The 19682-nt window shown below is 39.9% G+C and overlaps 1 protein-coding gene across 3 annotated transcripts in view; it reads right to left on the bottom strand.

The window, feature by feature from the left end:
• FRAS1 (Fraser extracellular matrix complex subunit 1) overlaps positions 1 to 19682 on the bottom strand; it is a 424744-nt gene that overhangs the window by 37084 nt on the left and 367978 nt on the right. For all 3 annotated transcript variants that reach the window (XM_088791576.1, XM_019720206.3, XM_088791578.1), the window contains 9 exons: positions 17775 to 17888; positions 15780 to 15930; positions 14541 to 14700; positions 12221 to 12389; positions 9649 to 9895; positions 8057 to 8401; positions 6385 to 6545; positions 5645 to 5792; positions 2010 to 2215 (listed from right to left, as the gene is read on the bottom strand). In XM_088791576.1, coding sequence (XP_088647702.1) covers positions 2010 to 2215; positions 5645 to 5792; positions 6385 to 6545; positions 8057 to 8401; positions 9649 to 9895; positions 12221 to 12389; positions 14541 to 14700; positions 15780 to 15930; positions 17775 to 17888 — 1701 coding nt within the window. The remainder of the gene's footprint in view (positions 1 to 2009; positions 2216 to 5644; positions 5793 to 6384; positions 6546 to 8056; positions 8402 to 9648; positions 9896 to 12220; positions 12390 to 14540; positions 14701 to 15779; positions 15931 to 17774; positions 17889 to 19682) is intronic.

Below are 19682 nucleotides of genomic sequence, written 5' to 3'. Positions count from 1 at the left end.
TATGAATAGTGAAAGATAGATTGTCATGTAGGTAACACAGACTATTAGACTGTATTTCTTTATAATTTCATGAAATAACAAACTGCCTCTTGGATAGGCAGATAATCCTCTTCTGAACTCAAAACAAATACAGACATGTAGACTCAAAGCTAAAGATTACATCTGTAGTATTTGTGTGTATTTTTAAACGCATGTTTCAACCTGCCACCGCAAAATTCCCATAAAACACATAATGAAGACAGGGCTTTTATGAGTCACAAATGTTTAAGAGGCTGAAAGTCCCAAAGAAGGAAGCTATCATTTTTTTTTTCGGTCAGTAAAGATGAACAGAGGAAGAATCTTGGATAAACTGCGATGGATAAGGTGTTCTTATGCTAAATTTCTAAAGGACTAATCACAAGGCAAAAATTTGATACACTGGCTTATATCAAAATTGAAGACTTCTATTCAACTAAGGCTACCATGGTCAAAGGTAATAGGTAAGTGATAGATAGGGAGAATATATTGATAATATCTAAAATGTCTACAATGGGCAAGGAATTAATATTTAGAATATACAAGAAAGTGTATATTGCAAATCACTAAGAAAATTGCAAATCAGTAAGAAAAAGACAGCAATACAAGAAAATAAGGAATACAGTATAAAAAGAATAAATTTCCATAGGAGGAAACTCAATAAGCTAACAAGCATATAGAACAGAATTAATTAGAGAAATACAAATTAAAATGACATATAACATTATACATATTAGACTAGCAAAAATTGAAAAGGTAATAATGCTAAGTGCTGAAGAGGATGTGGGCTTATAGCAGCCCTCATGGGCTGCTAGTGACATTCTAGAAAGCATTCTGACACTATTTTTTCAAATTAAGTACATGCATGTCCTATGGTCCAGCAGTTTTGCTGCTGAGTATATTACCAAAGAAATCCACACATAACACGTATAAGGATACACTGCAGCACTATTAGTGGTGGCAGAGAGTTACGAGGTGACAGACTGGGTGCTATAGTGGTTCCTCACTGTCTATTGCTGAGAGTGGATGGATAAAATGTAGTAGATACACATCAGGAAATACTATGCAACAGTTGGAAGCAACACATTAGATGAACACATAAAATACATGGATGAACAAAACAGATTGCTGAGTAAATGCAGTCAAAGTTTGAAAAAAATATAACACATGAGCAATTGTATAAATTAAAAATTATGCACATAAAATAACCAGCATTTTTAAAGAACAAATACAAATTGAAAGATACTCATTAACCACAATAGATTGATGAGCTCTGAAGTGGGCAAGGGAATGTGACTGGAGAATTGATGTAAAATAAAATGAATAAATAAAATAAAAGGGCCTTGAACAGGTCAATGAGGACTGTGTTCCTTGAACCACAGGGTACAATTGACTCAGTCATCTGTAGCTGAGATCCAAAAATGGAAAAATGTGATTCTCATTCAATATACACGTTTGACATACACTGAGATGCAGGCTTTGAGTCTGATGCAGTCATACTTAATGACTGGGGATTTTTAGGGGTTCCTGTGCACATATGTGTATGCATCCCTTCTCGTGTACATCGTCAAGAGAATACTGACTTGAATCTATTCAACCAACGTCTGCCTATCTGATCCCATACTATTGATCCTATACTAGGATGTATATTGCCCTGGGACAGGGGCGCAGGTACTAGAGCATTATCTCTTTGTCCTCTAGGTAAGATTGTGGAGTGTGTTCATTTCTTACATAGTTTCATAATAAGAGGAGTCTCATTTATTTGATTCTGCTAAATTCCAAAAATATTATGCATCATCTAAATTTCCCAACTCAACCAATGACAAATGTATTTGGTTATAAGTGGGAGACCAAGAAGATTACTAAAAATATTATCAATTAGTAAGAAACTTCCTAGGATGTTCAGAACTTGTCTAAATTACTTTAGTATGGACAAATAAAAGGCATTAAGGAAGAAGAGACCTCCACCTTTTAGCAATCATACATCCACTTACTTTCTCTCCTTTCAGAAACGTAATCCGTGAAGAGTCGGTATTTCTCCTTTCCTCGAAGTCCTCCATGACCCGAGCTGAATGGCCCTGAGTATAGCACCTCACTGACGACTCATAGCTCAGGTCTCCACTCCGAACGATAGGCACATGGAGGACACCCTCCTTCTCCTTCACTAGGAGCAAATCCTTGGCAAACTGCATGCTGGGCACTGGAGGAGGAGAAGGAAAGATGGAGGCATTGTTAGAGGGAGACAGAGGGGGGTGGCCTCAGCTCCTGTCAGCCCTCAGCACCCACATGGCAGGCGAACTCCGCTAAGGGCTACCTTAGGCTGGCAAATCACAGGTGGTAAGCAGATTTCAAGACATGGTTGCTGCTCTCGGGACAAAGGAACTGCTTCCACTGTGAGTGCGGTTCCAATAAAAGAGAATAAATCAATTTTGCATCTGTTTCTGCTCAGCTTCAGGGTACAGTTGCCATCTCAAATGCAAGCAGGTAATGCAAGTAAATAAATGGGCCAGGTATAAGGAAAGTGGTGATAGAGTCATGCATGCTCAAAAAAGTTCACTTTCTTCTAAGGCTACAATAAGGAACACCGCAGTGCAAGCCTGCTGATAAATGGCCATTCACATTGGTCCTGAGGCCAGGGAGAGAACAGGAAGAACTGGTGAAAAAGAAAGAAGAGGCCCTGTTTAAAGGGGGTCTAGTCTTCCGTTGGCAGATCTTCCTATTTTTAAACAAAGCCAGAGATCTGGAGTTTTATGTGCTATCTCCTAAATATAAAAATAGTAACCAATTAAAACAGTAAAAAGAAATTCCAGATAGGTCAAAACTATTTGGGCCAAACAAAACATATCCACATGCTGAGATGTCCAGTGGTTCCCCGGCCTGTGACTACTGCTGCAGAGCTACCACACGGCCTCATTTGACTTTAGGGAGGAACTGTAGCCAAATCGCAGTTAAAAACAAGGCCTTCGGAGTATATAAGCTTGGAATTCTATCCTAGCCCTGCTGTGATATAGGGCAATCGACTTAGATTTTCTGAGGCTTTTTTTATTTTTAATGTAAATTGGAAATAATATCTAACTCAGAGAATTATTGGGAGGATTGAATCTAACGAGATTATGTATGTGTGGTGCTCAATACAGTATCTGGCACACAGCAGGCACTACTCAAATTTTGGTAGGAATTATTATCACATGGTTATCATTACCCCCTATTTCCAGCCTTCTCAATATGAAGCGTAATTTTTTCTGCTTCCTTCCTACAAAGCCTGTGGTAATTAGCTGTGCATTAAGGCGTGTCCCCATCCAAGACCAACATTTTGTTGACTGGTACTTATTAATTTCTTTTTTTTTAATTAAAATTTATCGGGGTGACAATGGTTAGTAAAATCACATAGATTTCAAGTGTACAATTCTGTATTACATCATCTATATATCACGTTGTGTGTTCACCACCCAGAGTCAGTTCTCAATCTATCACCATATATTTGACCCCATTTACCCTCTTCTACCACCCCCCTTCCCTTTTGCTCTCTGGTAACCGCTAAACTATTGTCTGAGTCTATGAGTTTTGGTTTCTTTATTTGCTTGTCTTATTCCTTTGTTACTTTCAGTTTTATATATCATGTATCAGTGAAGTCATATGTTTCTCGACTTTTTCTGTCTGACTTATTTCACTCAGCATAATAACCTCAAGATCCATCCATGTTGTCACAAATGGCACTATTTTATGTTTTCTTATGGCAGAATAGTATTCAATTGTATATATGTACCACATCTTCTTTATCCATTCATCTATTGAAGGACACATTGGTTGTTTCCATGTCTTGGCCACCATAAATAAAGCTGCAATGAATATCGGAGCACATATATCTTTATGGATAAATGTTTTCAGGTTTTTTGGGTAGACACCCAGGAGAGGGATTATGGGTCATATGGTAATTGTATTCTTAATTTTTTGAGGAACTTCCACACTGCCTTCCATAGGGGCTACACCAATCTACATTCTTAATTTCTTAATAAACATTACAAAGGGGTAGTCCCTCCAGTTATATGTCAGTCTTTGGGGCTGCAGGAAGCTGACGTTACAGCTGTAGTGTTCTACTTCCTGTCTGCATCCTGGATATGTTATATATGCCTTACCAAACCTGAAAGGAAGGAACAGAAAGGGTAAGCACCCAAGTATTTTCCAGTCAGTATAGAGAAAGCTGTTTTGGCCTCCAGTCTGCCCACTGCTCAGAACTGTTGGCATTAGCAAAATGAAACAAACCCGTTATCTGAGTTAAGCCTAACAGTTATCATTTATTACTAAAGAAAAGCCCAGAAGATATTTCTTAAAAGAACATTACATCTAAAGGAAAATCAACAGCTTTGGCATTAGGCCTCCAACATTAACCACTTAGGGCTCTGTCATCCAGTAAAATGGTCTGTGCTGTTAAAAGGGTGGCGAGGACATGACCTAGCACAGGAGGAAAAGAAGGAAGCTCGTTGCCAGGTAAAAAGCAATACAAGCTAGGAAGCTTTTCTGCTCATGGCAGATTATCCAAGGGTTCGGATTGATTTTTCTCGCTGACCTGACAGGCACCAAGTCAGATGAGAGTTACAACGCTAGAGTGGTAACGTTTGGGTTTTATAATGCATTAACCAACCCAACTTTCTCTTGAGCTGTAAAATACGCCTTTTTTTTTTTCCTCTTTAACAAGATATGAACCCTCACTCCTAGTCAAAAAAAAAAAAAAAAAGGAAGTCGGTGAAAGCTTCCCATGGTTGTGTGCTGGGCAGACCCTGCTTTACAGAGGCCCCAGTCCAGGGGGAGACTGAGGACTCTATTGTCAAACACTGGGGACGCTGATTTGAGTCCTTCTGCGTGAAGTGGAAGGTTTGACTCTATCTTCTCTACCAAACTCTAGAATCTGACAATTCTAAATTTCATCAATTTTCCCCTAGAAACAACTGTCCTTTCCTGTTCAAATTCATGTTACTTAGATTAGATCTTCAGCGGAGACTGACATTTTGTTCATATACCTGTTTCTTTTCGTTCCTGCATGTCATCTACAGGACCGCCAGTAGTGGTTTCCTAAAACAAAAATCACACACCACTCCTCAGCTTGTCAGCATCTGTTGCTCCCCTCTGCTTATAAACTCCTTAGGCTAGAAGTTAAGTCCTCTTAGAACTTGACTCAAACCCATCTTTTCATTTCCTTCTATTCACCTCCTGCCAGGCTCAAAGCAAAAGACAGCATCTCACTGTATTCCAAATATTCATCTCTCAAAATTTTATAGCACTATAAGGTTATTTACCATAATAAATTCTATTTTTTCTGTTTAAAGGTCTTATCCCCCAATGAAATGTTGATCTTCTTGAGGACACAGGCGGCCAAGGCTTAGACATTTTTTGTGTGTCTAGCGGAGTGCCACAAACATGAAAAATTATTTATTTCCCATATTTCCATGTAAAAGTATATGCATGCATGTGCTCAAACACATATATGCGCGCGCGCGCACACACACACACACACACTCACACACATTTCTTGAATGAAAATGTGAATGAGTTCTAATGCATACACATAGAAATTAAGGGGAAAAAATAGAACTACAGTCTACGCCACAAACAGGCATCCCCAATCTCTTACCATCCTGGAATGTGTCATTAATTGCAATGACAGCCTGGAAGGGTTTGGTCAGTTCGGCCCCTTGTGCTGAGCTGAGAAAAACCACAAAGGTCTCCAGTCCTTCAATTACTGGATACTGAGTGTCATCTAAGATAGTCAAGGTGCAATACTAGAAGAAAAATCAGAATGTTAACTAGACTTATTGGGGTGAGCATTTTGCAACATATACAAATATTGAATTATTATGTTGTACACCTGAAACTAATATAAACTTATATGTCAGTTGTATCTCAATTTAAATTTATTTTTTTAATTTTAAAAGAAGAAAAAGCAAAGCAAACCTTATAGAATGCCCAATATATAACACTCATTTGCTTTTGGGAGATTAGGACAAAGGTGACAACTTGACTTTCTTTGGTTGTCTTAAGTCTTTTTTTTTCCTTTTTCTTTGCTTTATCCATAAAACTGTACTCTTTTTATTATAACCCTTAGGTGGTTTGTTTCTAGATATTTACATCAAACTAGTGTGGTTTCTATCCTAAATATGTGGTGCTGGATATCAGATGCTGAAAATGTCACTTGGAGACTTTGTAGAAGATCCCTCTAAGTTTGTTGTCTTGTTTGTATGTTTGTATTTTTGAAGAAAGGGACGACAGTAATATCACAGGGGGAGTTTAAGAGTCCTCCAGAAAGTTTGGAGAACAGACTAGAGAGAGACCACATTAACAGACCCATCCAGCCGTTCACTGCTCTATGCTCACCTGCTCAGTGATACCTGGCCCAAACTCCACCTTCCTGGAGCTGGGAACGTAGTCAACTCCTGGAGTGGCAGAAGCTGGGTCCGAGGGCCGCGTTGCACACCAGACAGACGTCAGGGTAGAAAGGTCAGTCCCATGGCGGGTTACTGGAATCTTCACTGTGCCTGAAGTGAGATTCACAGGTTTCACTGAACGAGAGATTCAGTGGGGCTTTCTCAACAACGTTCTCCTTCACAGCAGCAGCTGTGTTATCCTGCTGGCTTGTCTACTCCAACTTCAGTGATGCCCCTGTGCTCCCTCTGAGGAAGCCTGAGAGGTGTCACCACCCCTCTTATACTTGACATTAAGATGAAGAGCAGATTCGGAGGAGGGTCTCAAGGAGGCAGTGCTGGAGAGATAGACCCAGGGGAAAGTGGTTTTGTGCTTTCACAAAGGAGACTGTTCACAGGAGAAGAACAATGACTTTAAGGGGGGAGGATCCATTGAAAAACATTTGAAGTCTATTTCGGGAGAAGAAACTCAGAGACTAGCACCTCAGGGATGAGTCAGAAAACAGTCAATTAAGGAAGAACCAGCGAGGAGACTCTATGGGGCCTGAAGCTGAATGTTTCTAATTAAATGTTTCTAACTGGTTTGATTTTCCTATTTTATCCAAGTGGTGCACACATCATTACTTAAAACACTTGTGCTTACTGCTTATCTTAGGAATGAAACTCACCGTCTGGTCTACAGTGACATCATACTTCATAGGGTCCTAATGACATACATGAGCCGTTTTAGCTGATTTCACAATCACATTTTTCTAGCTATGTTGTGGGGTGACATGTAGTGATGGCTTGGTATTTGGTATATGGGAAAGGAAACATGGCGTAGTCGAAAAGCTCTGAGTTCTAATCCCAGCTCTGCTTGATCTTTGGTGATTTATTTAACCTCTCTGGGCCTCCATGTGCTTTCCCATACAATGGTAGCTTTTCCACAGAAAATGAAGTGAGAATGCATGGAATGTCCATCACATGGTAGTTGGCATTTAGTAAGAGCTCAAAAATATCAGTTCTCACTATCTGTCAAAGTATCACCTTGGAGGAGGTGAAAGGCCTTGATCAAGTGGCTCGGATCAGTGGATACTCATCACAGCTGTGCCCTTTCTGACAGTATGTCTGCCAGCACCATGCAGCGGACTTTAAGATCCTTATGGAACCAACCAGAAGAGGGAAGGAGCCTGGGTGGATAAAAATGTGCCCACTGGCTGCTTTGGGCTGTTATAGGAATGAGAAAGTTCCAATTGTGAAAACACTGAAATTTTAGAATGTATTTGTTTTACCAGCTAGAAGGATACTAAATAACTTATGTCCATTCTCAACAGATCACATTCCCCTCCTTTGCAAGCCAAAATGCTTAGCACCACGCCCTCCCTCTGGACCACAGACATCAGCCAATGAAGCTCTCGGCCAGATCCCTTCTGGCCATCAGTGACCAAAGCAAGAAAAGCTGATGGAACTCCCTGTTCTTCACTACCTTCCATTCTTGGTTGGAATGCCTCGCATGACGTATATAATGCCCTCAGAACAACAATGGCATTCTCAGCGTTTTAAGGACATTGTCAAACTTGAGAGAATATCATTTGAGAAAGGGATTAGGAAATGGGCGAGGGAACCCTGGACATGTTCTCCCTTACCTGCATCCTCGCTGACCGTGAAAGCCGTGTTGCCCAGGGACACAGTAGAGGCATCATTGGGACCACTAATAAGCACCTTGGCCAACGACACTGTTCCGATGCGGGCATTGGCAGAAGCATCTGCCAGGGCAATCTCAAATTCTTCCTCCTCTTCGTACTCGCTGTCATCAATGAGCATGATGTCACAGGTGGACATGGTGATGCCAGGCCCGAAGATCACGCGACTCTCAGCAGACATTCCTCTAGATTTAAAATCAGAGCCCGATTCCAGAGCATAAAGGCTACTTCCCATAGCTGACTTAGGGATTGTGTAGCAAATCGCAGATACAATGCTGCTTGAATCCCCTGAAATGCAAAATGGCAAGAAAACCAAAGCATTTGAAGGAGTGCTTCTCAAATTTTAAAATCTCTGATGAATTGGTGAGCTTGGTTTCCTCCGACACACTCCATCACTATTTCTGTTCACACTCTGACATGAAACCTTCCTGCATTGCAGTCTCTTTTGAGCCTATGGGATAAACTCCTTGAGGATTTAACATACCCCAGATACTTTACCAAACAACTTAAAATGGATTTCTTATTCTGTGAATTTTGTGCTCTGTTAATTCACAAGACTCATTGCCCACCATCTAAGACCACAGCGGGTGGAAAGATAAGAGACGTATTTGGTACTTTAAGTGGCAAAGTAATTGTATCTTGAAGGTAGTGCTATGAGCACAGTTCACTGCCTTTCTGAATAAACTTCTGCATTTTAATTCCAAGGGAAAAACAAGCTCGATTAAAAGAACAAAAGATAAGACAAAATAAAACCCTTTTCTCTGTACAAATGACTTTACTTATTAGTGCTGCTACTGCCCTGGGTGACAGCCTGTTCTGGGCCCAGTTTGCTGGCCCCCAACAATCAATGGGGCTTGCTTGTTTTCCAAGTGGTGTCACCAAGGGTTTGCATGATCTACAGTGTTTGTTACACTAATACCTAGTCATCAGATTCAATAAAAACCTGACATCATCACTTTTAGTCATTGTGTGGCTTTGAATGAAGATTTAATTTCCATATGTTTTACAGTCTCAATATTGAACAATCATAAATCCATATAGTCTTTCATTTTCAGCCCCTCAAAAATTGCTTTATTTCTCGCAGTTTATTTCTCATCTGAGCTCTACAGGTGACACTCACATAGGGAAATCTTTAAACACATTTTTGTTTCAAGAACTAAGATGAGGAACCAGTTCTTATAAACTATAACTTCCCTCCTTGACCAAGGCTAATAAATATTTTATGCATTGGGTGATTGATTAAGAATACTGAGAACATGAATAATTTGCAAGGCCAAAACACGTAACCAGTCTTTCAGTCCCATTGAAGAATAAATGGGAGTGCTAATAACTTGAACTAAGAAGAGAAGCCTTCTGAGAGTACTCACTATAGGTAGGATCATTATTAGGGACATGTTAGGGATTTAAATGAGTTAATACATGAACAGTAATTACACACATGAGTTAATATGGTACATCATCATTTGGCACATCAAAGGGATTCAATAAATGTTAGCTATTAGTATAGCTCCTTGTCACCTTTGGTACCAACAGACCTTTTCTTTCAATAGGTGCAAACAGAAAACCAGCACTCTCGTTGACTCGGTAGATCTTCTTATCAAACTCTAATGTGGGTTCATCCTCAGTGTCATTGATAATGACCTTCGCCTGGGTGAACTCCCCTAGCAGGGCATATGCTGGCATGCTGAGCTCCACGGTGAAACTCTCGATATTCTCAAACACATCATCATCGTTGATGACAATAGTGCAGGATTTGGTGTCCTCTCGCTCATCAAACTGCACCTGTTACAAAGAAAACAACAAGGAGTTAAGCTGTGCCTCCGCTTCCCCTGCTCTGTTCTCCCAGAGCATCATGGGAAAAGAGGGCCCAAGTGCAGTGGGCAGAGCACTGAATGAAATAGCTGGTTCTTTTAGCCCCCAACTTCCTGCTGCATGACCTGGAACACTTGGCTATCTCTTCCCATTCTTCATCTGCACGTTGGGGCTGATTTACTGCACAGACACGTGGAGGGCAAGATATCCCCTGTCATCTGGTGATTGTAGAAAGACATGTAGGTAACTATTCATTTCCTGTTTTATTAACTCACTTGGGATAGCAAGAGTCATTTGGTTACTTAGTTCCCTTCCTATCTGTGGCAAGTTTAACTGGAAAGATCTTTGAACTTGGAGTATGAAGTTCTAAGTCCTGGTTTTGTTACTTCCCAGCTGGGTTAGGCTTTGAAACTTTACAAACATCATTTTCCTCATCAGCTGAATAATAATAACGTTCCTATTTCACAATGCTTACTGGGAAGACTAAAGGAGATAATGTTAATGAAAGCACTAAGTTTATTTTAAAGTACTGAACAAATGCAAGATATTATCCTTATTACCATCTTATTACTTGTACAATCAAAATTGACATAGAATCTCAGTGTACTGAATGATGGTGTTTGAATTCAGAAAAAGTTACAGTGCAAACAAGCTGGGCTGAACTTTAAATTTGACTAAATCCTTCACCATTAAGATGGGCTGGATCTATAATGTGAGTGAACTTAGCCTGGTACAAAACAGTGAAATTATTTTATATGCATAATTGTGAACTTACAGGATTTATTCTGGTTTTACTTTGTGTGAAAATAAAAGATAAAATCTTCAAATGGAACCAGGGCTATAAATTTGTTCAAAATTGAAATGGCAGGAAATGGGCCTGGATTGCACTTTTTGAAAACTGAGAGAACTGAAACATATGTAAAAATAGTCATAAACCTCTAAAAAAACAACCCACATAATTTTCATCAACGGAAAATTACTATTACATATCTAATCAGCTAATCAAATTAAGTTTTACTAAACTCCACATTTCCAAACACTCCCAACTAAGTGAAACTCTTGACAGATCTCTACTTGGGATCTAGAGCACACTGCCTTTTATCTCTCCTTGAAAAACACAAGTACATGCCTTTTCTTATCATGTTAAAAGACTCCTTAGCTTATCTGTTCTTTTCTAATTTCTCATTTAAATTTCACATGTAAGGCCTTCACTTAGTTCAGCTGAAATGCCTCAGAGAGAGGGTCTTCCTTTTATGATTTATGTTGCCATAAGAATAATGAAATTACTATGAGAAAACATTGAATAAATACCTAACAAGTGCCAGGCATTGTACCATAATAAAAGATGACAAATATAGGGCACCCTGCCATAAAGGAGGTTCTTTCTTTTATTTTTTTGTTAAACATTTTAGGAGTTTATTTGAACAAAATTTGATTCCAATCAGGCAGCGCCAAACCAGAAGTGGTTAGGTGCACTCCACCAACAGGAGCTAGGGGTAAGACTTTTATAGAGAAGACATGGAAGCAAAGCCAAGGAGTTTACTCTTTAAGTCTTCCTCCTTTCTCTTTTGCTTCCATTCTCTCCTTTTTCTCTCTCTCACTCATACCCTGATACTAATTACCACTACTGTTACATAGAAACTTATAAATTTGTCTCTCTACCCCAGAAGTCCTCTCTGGACTCCCTACCAACCTATATAGCCATCAATTTATTGTCTCTAAGGCAACTCACATTCAACATATGCGATGCAAAGTCAAGATCACCCACCAAACCTGCTCTCTCCTAGCAAGGGGCACCACCATCCATTTTCCCTTCCGCCCCACTAACTAAACCACTGCTAAATCCCATCAGTTGATGGCTTACTCATCTGTTGAATCCATCCACTTCTCTCCACCTTCACTTTATGATTAAAGCTTACGCTTCCATCATCTCTCACCCAGCCTATCCAGGAGTTTCCCAATTGGTCACCTCAGATAAAGGGGAGAGAGGGTTAGGATTCCAAAGGCTGTGTGTAGAATACGATGATGCCTTAGAGACATTTTCTTTGGTCATGAAGCACAGTGGAAAGACTGAGAAGCTAGAAAAGTTAAGCTTTGGCAGCTAAAAACAATGGAGATTACATAGACTGTGAAGAAAGAAGTACTATGGGAATGGCACATAGGAAAATTACTTGAGGAAGGATGCCAATGGAAAGGGAGGTGGGACAAAAAGAAGTAGGAAGGTGCCACAGTAGCCTATAGCACATCACAGCCCGTGCAGGCAGTTCAGGAATTAGAGGCCCCCCGCCCGCCTACCTGGCCAGCATACTCCACGTAGTCCTGCTGCCCAGGTTGGGAGTTGACCCTGGAGCTGGAGCTGGCGGTGCCTTGTTCAGTGCGACACAGGACGATGGCATACTGGTTCAGGTTTCCAGTTCTCTGCACTGTGACGCTCACAGAGCCCGCCTTCTCACTGACATTGTAGCTAGAAGCACACAAAAAAGGAGTCTGAAATGCTGCCCCTGCGCTGTGAAGAATTCAATTGTTTAATACCGATCTCTTCTGGTTAGCTAGTGGTATCAGGCATTTCAGAGAACAGGAAGCTTGGCTCCTTTTAGAAGCCAGGTTATAAATTGACAGAACGTGTTCACCTGGGACAGTCACAGGACCAAGTGACCAAGGAAGCCATGGATGCAGAGCGGTATCTGTCTCATTTTCAGAGAGAGTGGGAAGTCATTCAGAAGGTTGGAAGCACAAAGGCACTACGGACTTTGTATTTTGGAACATGGAGAAATGATAAACAATCTCTCCCTAGTGTGGGAGAGTAATCAGAATAGGTCAGTGTGTTCTTAGGGAATAAAGTTGCTTGGAAAGCAATTAACGATTTAGCTCTGGTGGGAACTGACTGGACTGGATTTATAGGAAGTATGTAAAGTGTGTAGAGGAGTCAGGGCAGTGCCAGAGGTAAGAAGATGAGAATTGGGCCTAGGTAACAAAGGTATATAGACAACAGGGGAGTGGCAGGGTGCTATAGACTGACTGTGTCTCCCCCTCCTCCAAAATTCATATGTTGAAATCCTAACCCCCAATGTAATGATATTAGAGGTTCAGCCTTTGAGAGGTAATTAGATCACAAGGGTGAAATTCTCATAAATTGGATTCACGCCCTTAGCTTAGTCTCTCATCCTTCCTCCGTGTAAGGTTGCAATGAGAAGACAACTGTCTTAGGACCCAGAAAGCAGGCTCTCACCAGACAGTAAATCTGCCAGCACCCTGATCTTGGGCTTCTCAGCCTCCAGAACTGTGAGAAATAAATGCCTGTTGTTTACCAGCCACCCAGTCTATGTATTTCGTTATAGCAGCCAGAATGGACTAAGAACTTAGTTTGCTGCTAGGACTTTGTATTGCTTTTGCAAAGTAGGAGGGAAACTATCCATGTGCTGTTGATTCATAATAAGTGTCTTGGTTTAGAAACGCCCCAAGGGAGTGGGGCCTGAGCTGGGCTTTGTTTTCACCACTGATGGCCACTGGACCAGGGCTTGTGTCCAGTGTGGACCAGGGCAGTGCCTCTGAGAGGTTAGTCCTCACGGCCACCTTTGGGGCCTCTGTACTATTTAGTCCATTAAACATTAGAGAAAACATGATTGATTTGATTCAATTAATTTAATTTTGGCGGAGATACACAAAGTGGTAAATTAACAGTAAAACATTACACTTATAAAAGTGGATTCTGATTTTCCAATAATTCTCTAAGTGTGAGTGAGTCACATGGGGTACATGAAATCAAATTTTTATGTTTTCCCTTTTTTCTCCCAAGTTCTAATTTTCATCTGACTTATGAAGTTGATTTCTTAGAATACTGAGTCTCTGAAATGTAGATTTGATGAATTTTTTCCCCCTACAAAAATTATAATCTTAGTTATAATTTAAGCACTGTGCTTAAATTATAAAATCAGCACTGTGCTTGCCCAGCTTTACTAGTTGGTGCCTCTCTGTTCGCCTCTTCAACTCCCCAACAGACCACAAAAACATCTTAAAAAACTGTCTGCATTAAGCTATGTATTTGCCCCTAAAGGTATACAATCCTATGAACACCAAAGGAGCTAGGAGAAAACGATGAACTTGAGAACAGAGAGAATGTAGCAGTAAGGCAGAGATGGTGTTATAGTGGGCCAGTGATTATTGGCAAACACATATGTACATTATTTCCCTATCAGTTCTACTGGATTATCCTCTGAAACTGGAAGACAGATGCAAAAAACACTTGCAGGAGAGGCAGTAAATCACAATAGTTAAAATCACTGGGCTTAAATCCTGGTTTTACTAGTGATGAGCTATACCACTTCAGGCAAGTTACTTAACTTCTTTCTATCGCTATTGCTTTGTTGTTGCAGGGGCAATCATAATATTCATCTCATAATTCCAATTATTAAACAAGGTGAGTAGGTCAAGTACACAGTACAGTGCCCGGTCCATACAGTATTCAAAAATATTTGGTGTGATTATTATTTTTTTATTGTTGTTATCAACACTAGTGTCATCAGATGACTAGAGCTGAGCCACGCGGTGCTTCCTCCTGATTTCCTCTGCTTGCCCAATTCATTTATCAAGAAAGAACACACGCTAACACTTGTACCTGGTGTATTTAAAGCTGATGAGGGACCACTGGATATGGAAGACATTGTCACGGACCACATTGGGTTTACTGTCTTTCACCAGAAACTGAAAACTATCCATCATCTCATGGATCTTCTTCTCATGCAACACATAACGAATCAACCCTAAGTTCACATCCTCTGTGAGAAAAAAATATACCGTGAATTAGCCCATGGGTGTAAAAACAGTTTCAGAGATTCCCACACCAACATACCCAGTTTATTCTTCTAATGGGTCACAGACAGAACTCGTTTTCCCAAGAACAAAAAGGGATAGTAGCCTTAAAACTAAATGTTCCTGCCAGATTTAAGAATAAGATCCTATTGCTATGTGTGACAAAAGGTCTGTCCTTATGCTGTTGTAAAATGAGAATTCCAGGGTCTTGGCAAAAAAGCACTTTAATAAATGTTTATGGAATGTTAGAGACAAATCTGGGAAATGACAGAGACAAGTCTCCAACCTCATCCTCTGTGTAGATATGCTCATGCCCACACTACCTTCTAAATAAGGTTCTTTGGAAGGTATATGTTACTAAGAAAAGCTGGGGGTTGGATTAAAACAGCCCACATATAAGGCACAGAAAAAATGGAGGTCAAGGAGTAAAAGCAAATATGGCATATAACTTATAAGATGTAGTTTTGCAGTGAGTCCTCCCAATCAGGTCTATTCTCAAAGGAAGTCTAGAAGACTGTAAAAAGCTTATAAGGAACTAAAATAGAAAGTACTCTGCTTGATATGATTCAAAACAGGAAAATATTTCTGTTGAGCAATTTACCCATGTTGATCTTAATTTCTTTGCTGAAGACTTAAAAAAAAAAAATCCATAACTCTAGAGAACAAAAAGTAAACCACACAGGTTCACAGATCTTTCATAAAGTCGGGTGGCTGTTTTTGATTTTTTTTTTTTTTTAATAGAAAACCAAGCAGTATCATGTGATTTCCTTCCAGAAAACCTGGCCAAAGCCAAAAGCAATTTGGGAGCTGAGGAAGCATGGTAAAGATGTTTCTTTTTTGTATTGCCAAAATTCAGTGTAACAGGGAAACAAATCAGGAGAAGGAAACTTCCCAGGTCGAATGGTTAGACACTACAAGATCTATTTGTTTGCAAGTAGGCTACTTAGGGGTGAGAAGCTGGAAGTGCTTGTGAGAAAGATCAGAGAGGTAGGGAGAGTGGTGTTAGAATAGATTCCTCCCATTTCTTGGTTCTCCAAATGCCCACCCTGCGTGAAAGTCACAGCAGCTCTTCCAGGCTGCAGCTTGTTCTCCACGGAGCCGTGCTTGGGGCCCCGTGTAATCTCATAGACAAGCTGCAGGTCCTCCGTGTCCGGGTCCATGGTCAGCAGTTCCTTCTTGGTGATCAAGTTGGTAGCCTGGAATAGAAACGCATTAAATTTAATTCCTGAGGTGGGAATAAAGCAAGAACAAGACCCCGTGACTCAGATTTAATTCAGTTGAACAATGATTTACAGAGTACATTTACTGCATAGAAAACTCTGTCATTATTGAAGAGGATATGAGGAGAGAAAACATGCCAGTCTATGCTCTTGACGTGCTCATACTTCACTGGGAATGAAAGGCTCATGAGCAAGGTAGTTGTGGCAAGAGCTTTAACGGGAGATACTAAACGAGTGTTATACACTTTTCAGGAGCGGGAGAGATTAAATTCCATCTGAATTGGGGAGAAAGGAATTTGAGGTGGTGGAATTTGAATTTGGGATTTAAAGAAGGTTGGAACTTTGAATGAATGATACAATACGGGGAAGATGGCTATTTTATACCTTACAGGAGTCAACTGCAATGCTTGCAATTGAGTAAGATAAATTTATGATACCCTAATATTGCTCAAATATATGGCCTAAATTTTAATTCACTCATTCACTCATTCAACAAAGATTTAGTGAAAGCAAAGGTTTGAGAGAAAACAAAAGGCCTGGTCAACATTTTAAATGCTAAAATAAGGACATATAAGTGACCTTTGGATTTCGCAAAATAGAGATCATTGGTGACTTTCGTAAGAATCACTGCAGTGGGGAAGGAGTGGAAAGTAGGAAACCAACTGGAGAGTGTCAAGAAGAGAATGGGATGGTTCTGAATAAGAAAAAAAAGATTAAATAGGGCACAAAAGGAATTTTCACTGATTTTGTTTCGTATATTTAAAAAAAATCCCAATTAGTTCAGTGGAAAGCTACAGTACAACAGCTGCATTTACAGGCAGATCTCATTTTATCATGCTTTATGCTATTGCACTTCACAAATATTATGTTTTTTACAAATTGAAGACACGACCTTCCACGAGCAAAAAGATTATGATTCTCTTTATTGCAGTACTCGCTTGAGTGAGTAGTCTAGAATTGAACCCATGATATCGCCAAGGTATGGCTACATAACCAACTGATCAGCTCCATGGGAATGAGAAAATCCACATCTTAGAGGGAATACCACACACAAAATTAAGAAATTATTTCTGAAATGAAGAACTGTGTGAGTTTGGGTGGGGATGGAGATTTAATGCTTGACATGTTGTTAGCAGGTGAGAATTATGGCGTATCTTAAAACGACCAAATTGAGATTTAGGAGAAGGAAAAAGAAATTTCTAAAGTAGAATTCCTTTGAGGACACTCATTTTCAAAAATACTTCCTTCTCATTTATGGCATATTCCATATGTTTCTCCAAATCCATCCTCCCCTTCTAGTTAACAAAGTTTCAGCTGAGTACCTCGCTGCCCAGCTATAGGCTCTATTTTCCAGTCTCCCATGCAGCAGATGGGGCCACGTGGCCAATTTCTTAATAATAAGAATAATATGAGTGCAAATGATGTGTTTAATTTCTGTATCACTTGTTTAAAATGAAGTTCCTTGCCCTCTACTTCTCTGTTGTCCTCTCCCCATGGATCCAGTCACCAGCAACAACCCAGGGATGGCAGAACAATTAGAAGGAATCTGCCATCTCTGAAGGCTCATGTGGAGTTCTAGTCAGCCTACTTACTTCCATCCTTTATGTGAGAAAAAATAAACTGCTATTTTCTTTACACTACTATATTTTGGGAGCCATTTTATAAGAACATCTTAAACTATATACAATCCTAATCAAACTCAGCTCACTTAGGGAAGAATAAACATGAGCTGAGCTCAAATTCTATTCATAAGTTATTATCATGCATAAGATTATTGCCCAAGTTGGTCAATGTGAATGTGGCAGATGGAAAGGCCTTACCTTGCCATCCATATACTCCAGCCATTGGAGTCCTAGGTTGGTAACAATTCTCGGGGTGCCATCATCTACTGGGAGAATATCTACTTGGAACTGCTGAGGTGCTGCTGTCATAATCTGTGGGGGAAGCCAAAAAAGACAATTAATCTTTCACAGACATCTGAAACAGGTCAGGTCCAGGACCTACAAAGCTGGAATCCCTGAAATCAGCTGACACTTCAGAATGGGCAACTGAGCCAGTTTCCATCACTTATCACCACTTAGCATCACCACTTAGCATGGCTTAAGGGAGAATGCTGATTGATAAAATGGGAACAATGTGAGAAGAAAAGCAAGAAACAAGTAGCACTCTTGCTGGAATTTCACCTGCTGTGGAATTTGACTTTCACACATCTACACATTTTTTAGTAGAGTTCAATATTTCCCTGAGGTGAAACAATAAACAAAATATTTTTCTTTCAAAAAGTCTTGTTAAAATTTTCCTGAGAGGCAGACAAAAATCATCACGAAAATGTTAATGTCAAAGTCACCAGTTGGAATTCTGCCAGATGTGAAAAGAGGTTTCATGGGAAGAGACTTGATTTCTCTTTTCTTCCTTTCCCTTCCTTTCCCTTCCTTTTTCTTCTCTTCACTTCCCTTTCTTTCTCTTCCCTTCCCTTCTTCTTCTTCTTTTTTTTTTTTTACATTTTTTAAAGTTTTTAAATTTTTAAGTTTCAGGTGCACAAGACAAAGTAATACTTAGACGTTTATTATTTATATCCCTCACACTGTGTGAACCCCCTGCCCCCCATCCACTATCCCTCTGACATCGCACTGAGCCATTACATTTCCACTGTCTCTACTCCTTATGCTGTACTCCGCTTCTTGTAAGTATATACATACACATACATACACACTCACACACACACACACACACACATAAATTGTAGTTGACATTCATTATTGTTCAGCTTCAGCTTCAGGTGTACAGTGCAGAGATCAGGCATCTACATCATCCCTGAGGTGGTCTCCCTAATGGGACAAGTGTCCATTGGATACCCTACAAAATCTTTACAACATTATGGATTACATTCCCCAAATTAATTTTCAAAACCCCGTGGCTATCTTGTGGTTACTGACTGTTCTCTAATACCCTCACCTTCCCCCTTATCCACACCCCCCTCCCATCTAGCAACCCTCAGTTTTTCCTCTATGTCTCCAAAATTGTTTCTGATTAGTTCATTCACTTATTCTTTTCTTTAGATTCCACATATAAGTGAGATCATATGGTATTTGTCTTTCTGTCTGACTTATTTCACTTAACATAATGTTCTCTAGGTCCATCCATGTTGTTGCAAATGGTAAGATTTCTTTCTTATTTATGGCTGTGTAATGCTCCATTGTATAAATGTACTACAGTTTCTTAATCCAGTCATCTACCAATGGGCATTTCAGTTGTTTCCATGTCTTGGCTATTGTGTATAGTGCTGCAATAAACATAGGAGTGCATAAAGATTTTTGAATTAGAGTTTTGGATTTCTCCGGATAGATACCTAGGAGTGGAATTGGGGGATCATAAGGTAGTTCCATTTTCAGATTTTTGAGATACCTCCATACTGTTTTCCATAGTGGCTGCACCAGTCTGCAATCCCACCAACAGTGCACAAAGGTTCCCTTTTCTCCACATCCACGCCAGCACTTGTTGTTTGTTGATTTATTGATGATAGCCATTTTAACTGGGGTGAGGTGGTATCTCATTGTGATTTTTATTTGCATTTCTCTGATGGTTAGTGAGGTTGAGCATTTTTTCATATGTCTGTTTGCCATCTGTATGTCCTTTTTAGAAAAATGTCTCTTCATGTCCTCTGCCCATTTTTTAATTGGGTTGTTTGTTTTTTTTGGAGTTGAGTTGAGTGAGTTTTTTATAAATTT

Source organism: Rhinolophus sinicus, chromosome 1 (assembly GCF_057876585.1).
Source record: "Rhinolophus sinicus isolate RSI-liver-muscle chromosome 1, RSI-T2T, whole genome shotgun sequence".
In the NCBI taxonomy this organism is placed as follows: Eukaryota; Metazoa; Chordata; class Mammalia; order Chiroptera; family Rhinolophidae; genus Rhinolophus; species Rhinolophus sinicus.
The sequence above is the reverse complement of the archived record's forward strand: the minus strand, read 5'-3'. Positions and strand labels throughout refer to the sequence as shown.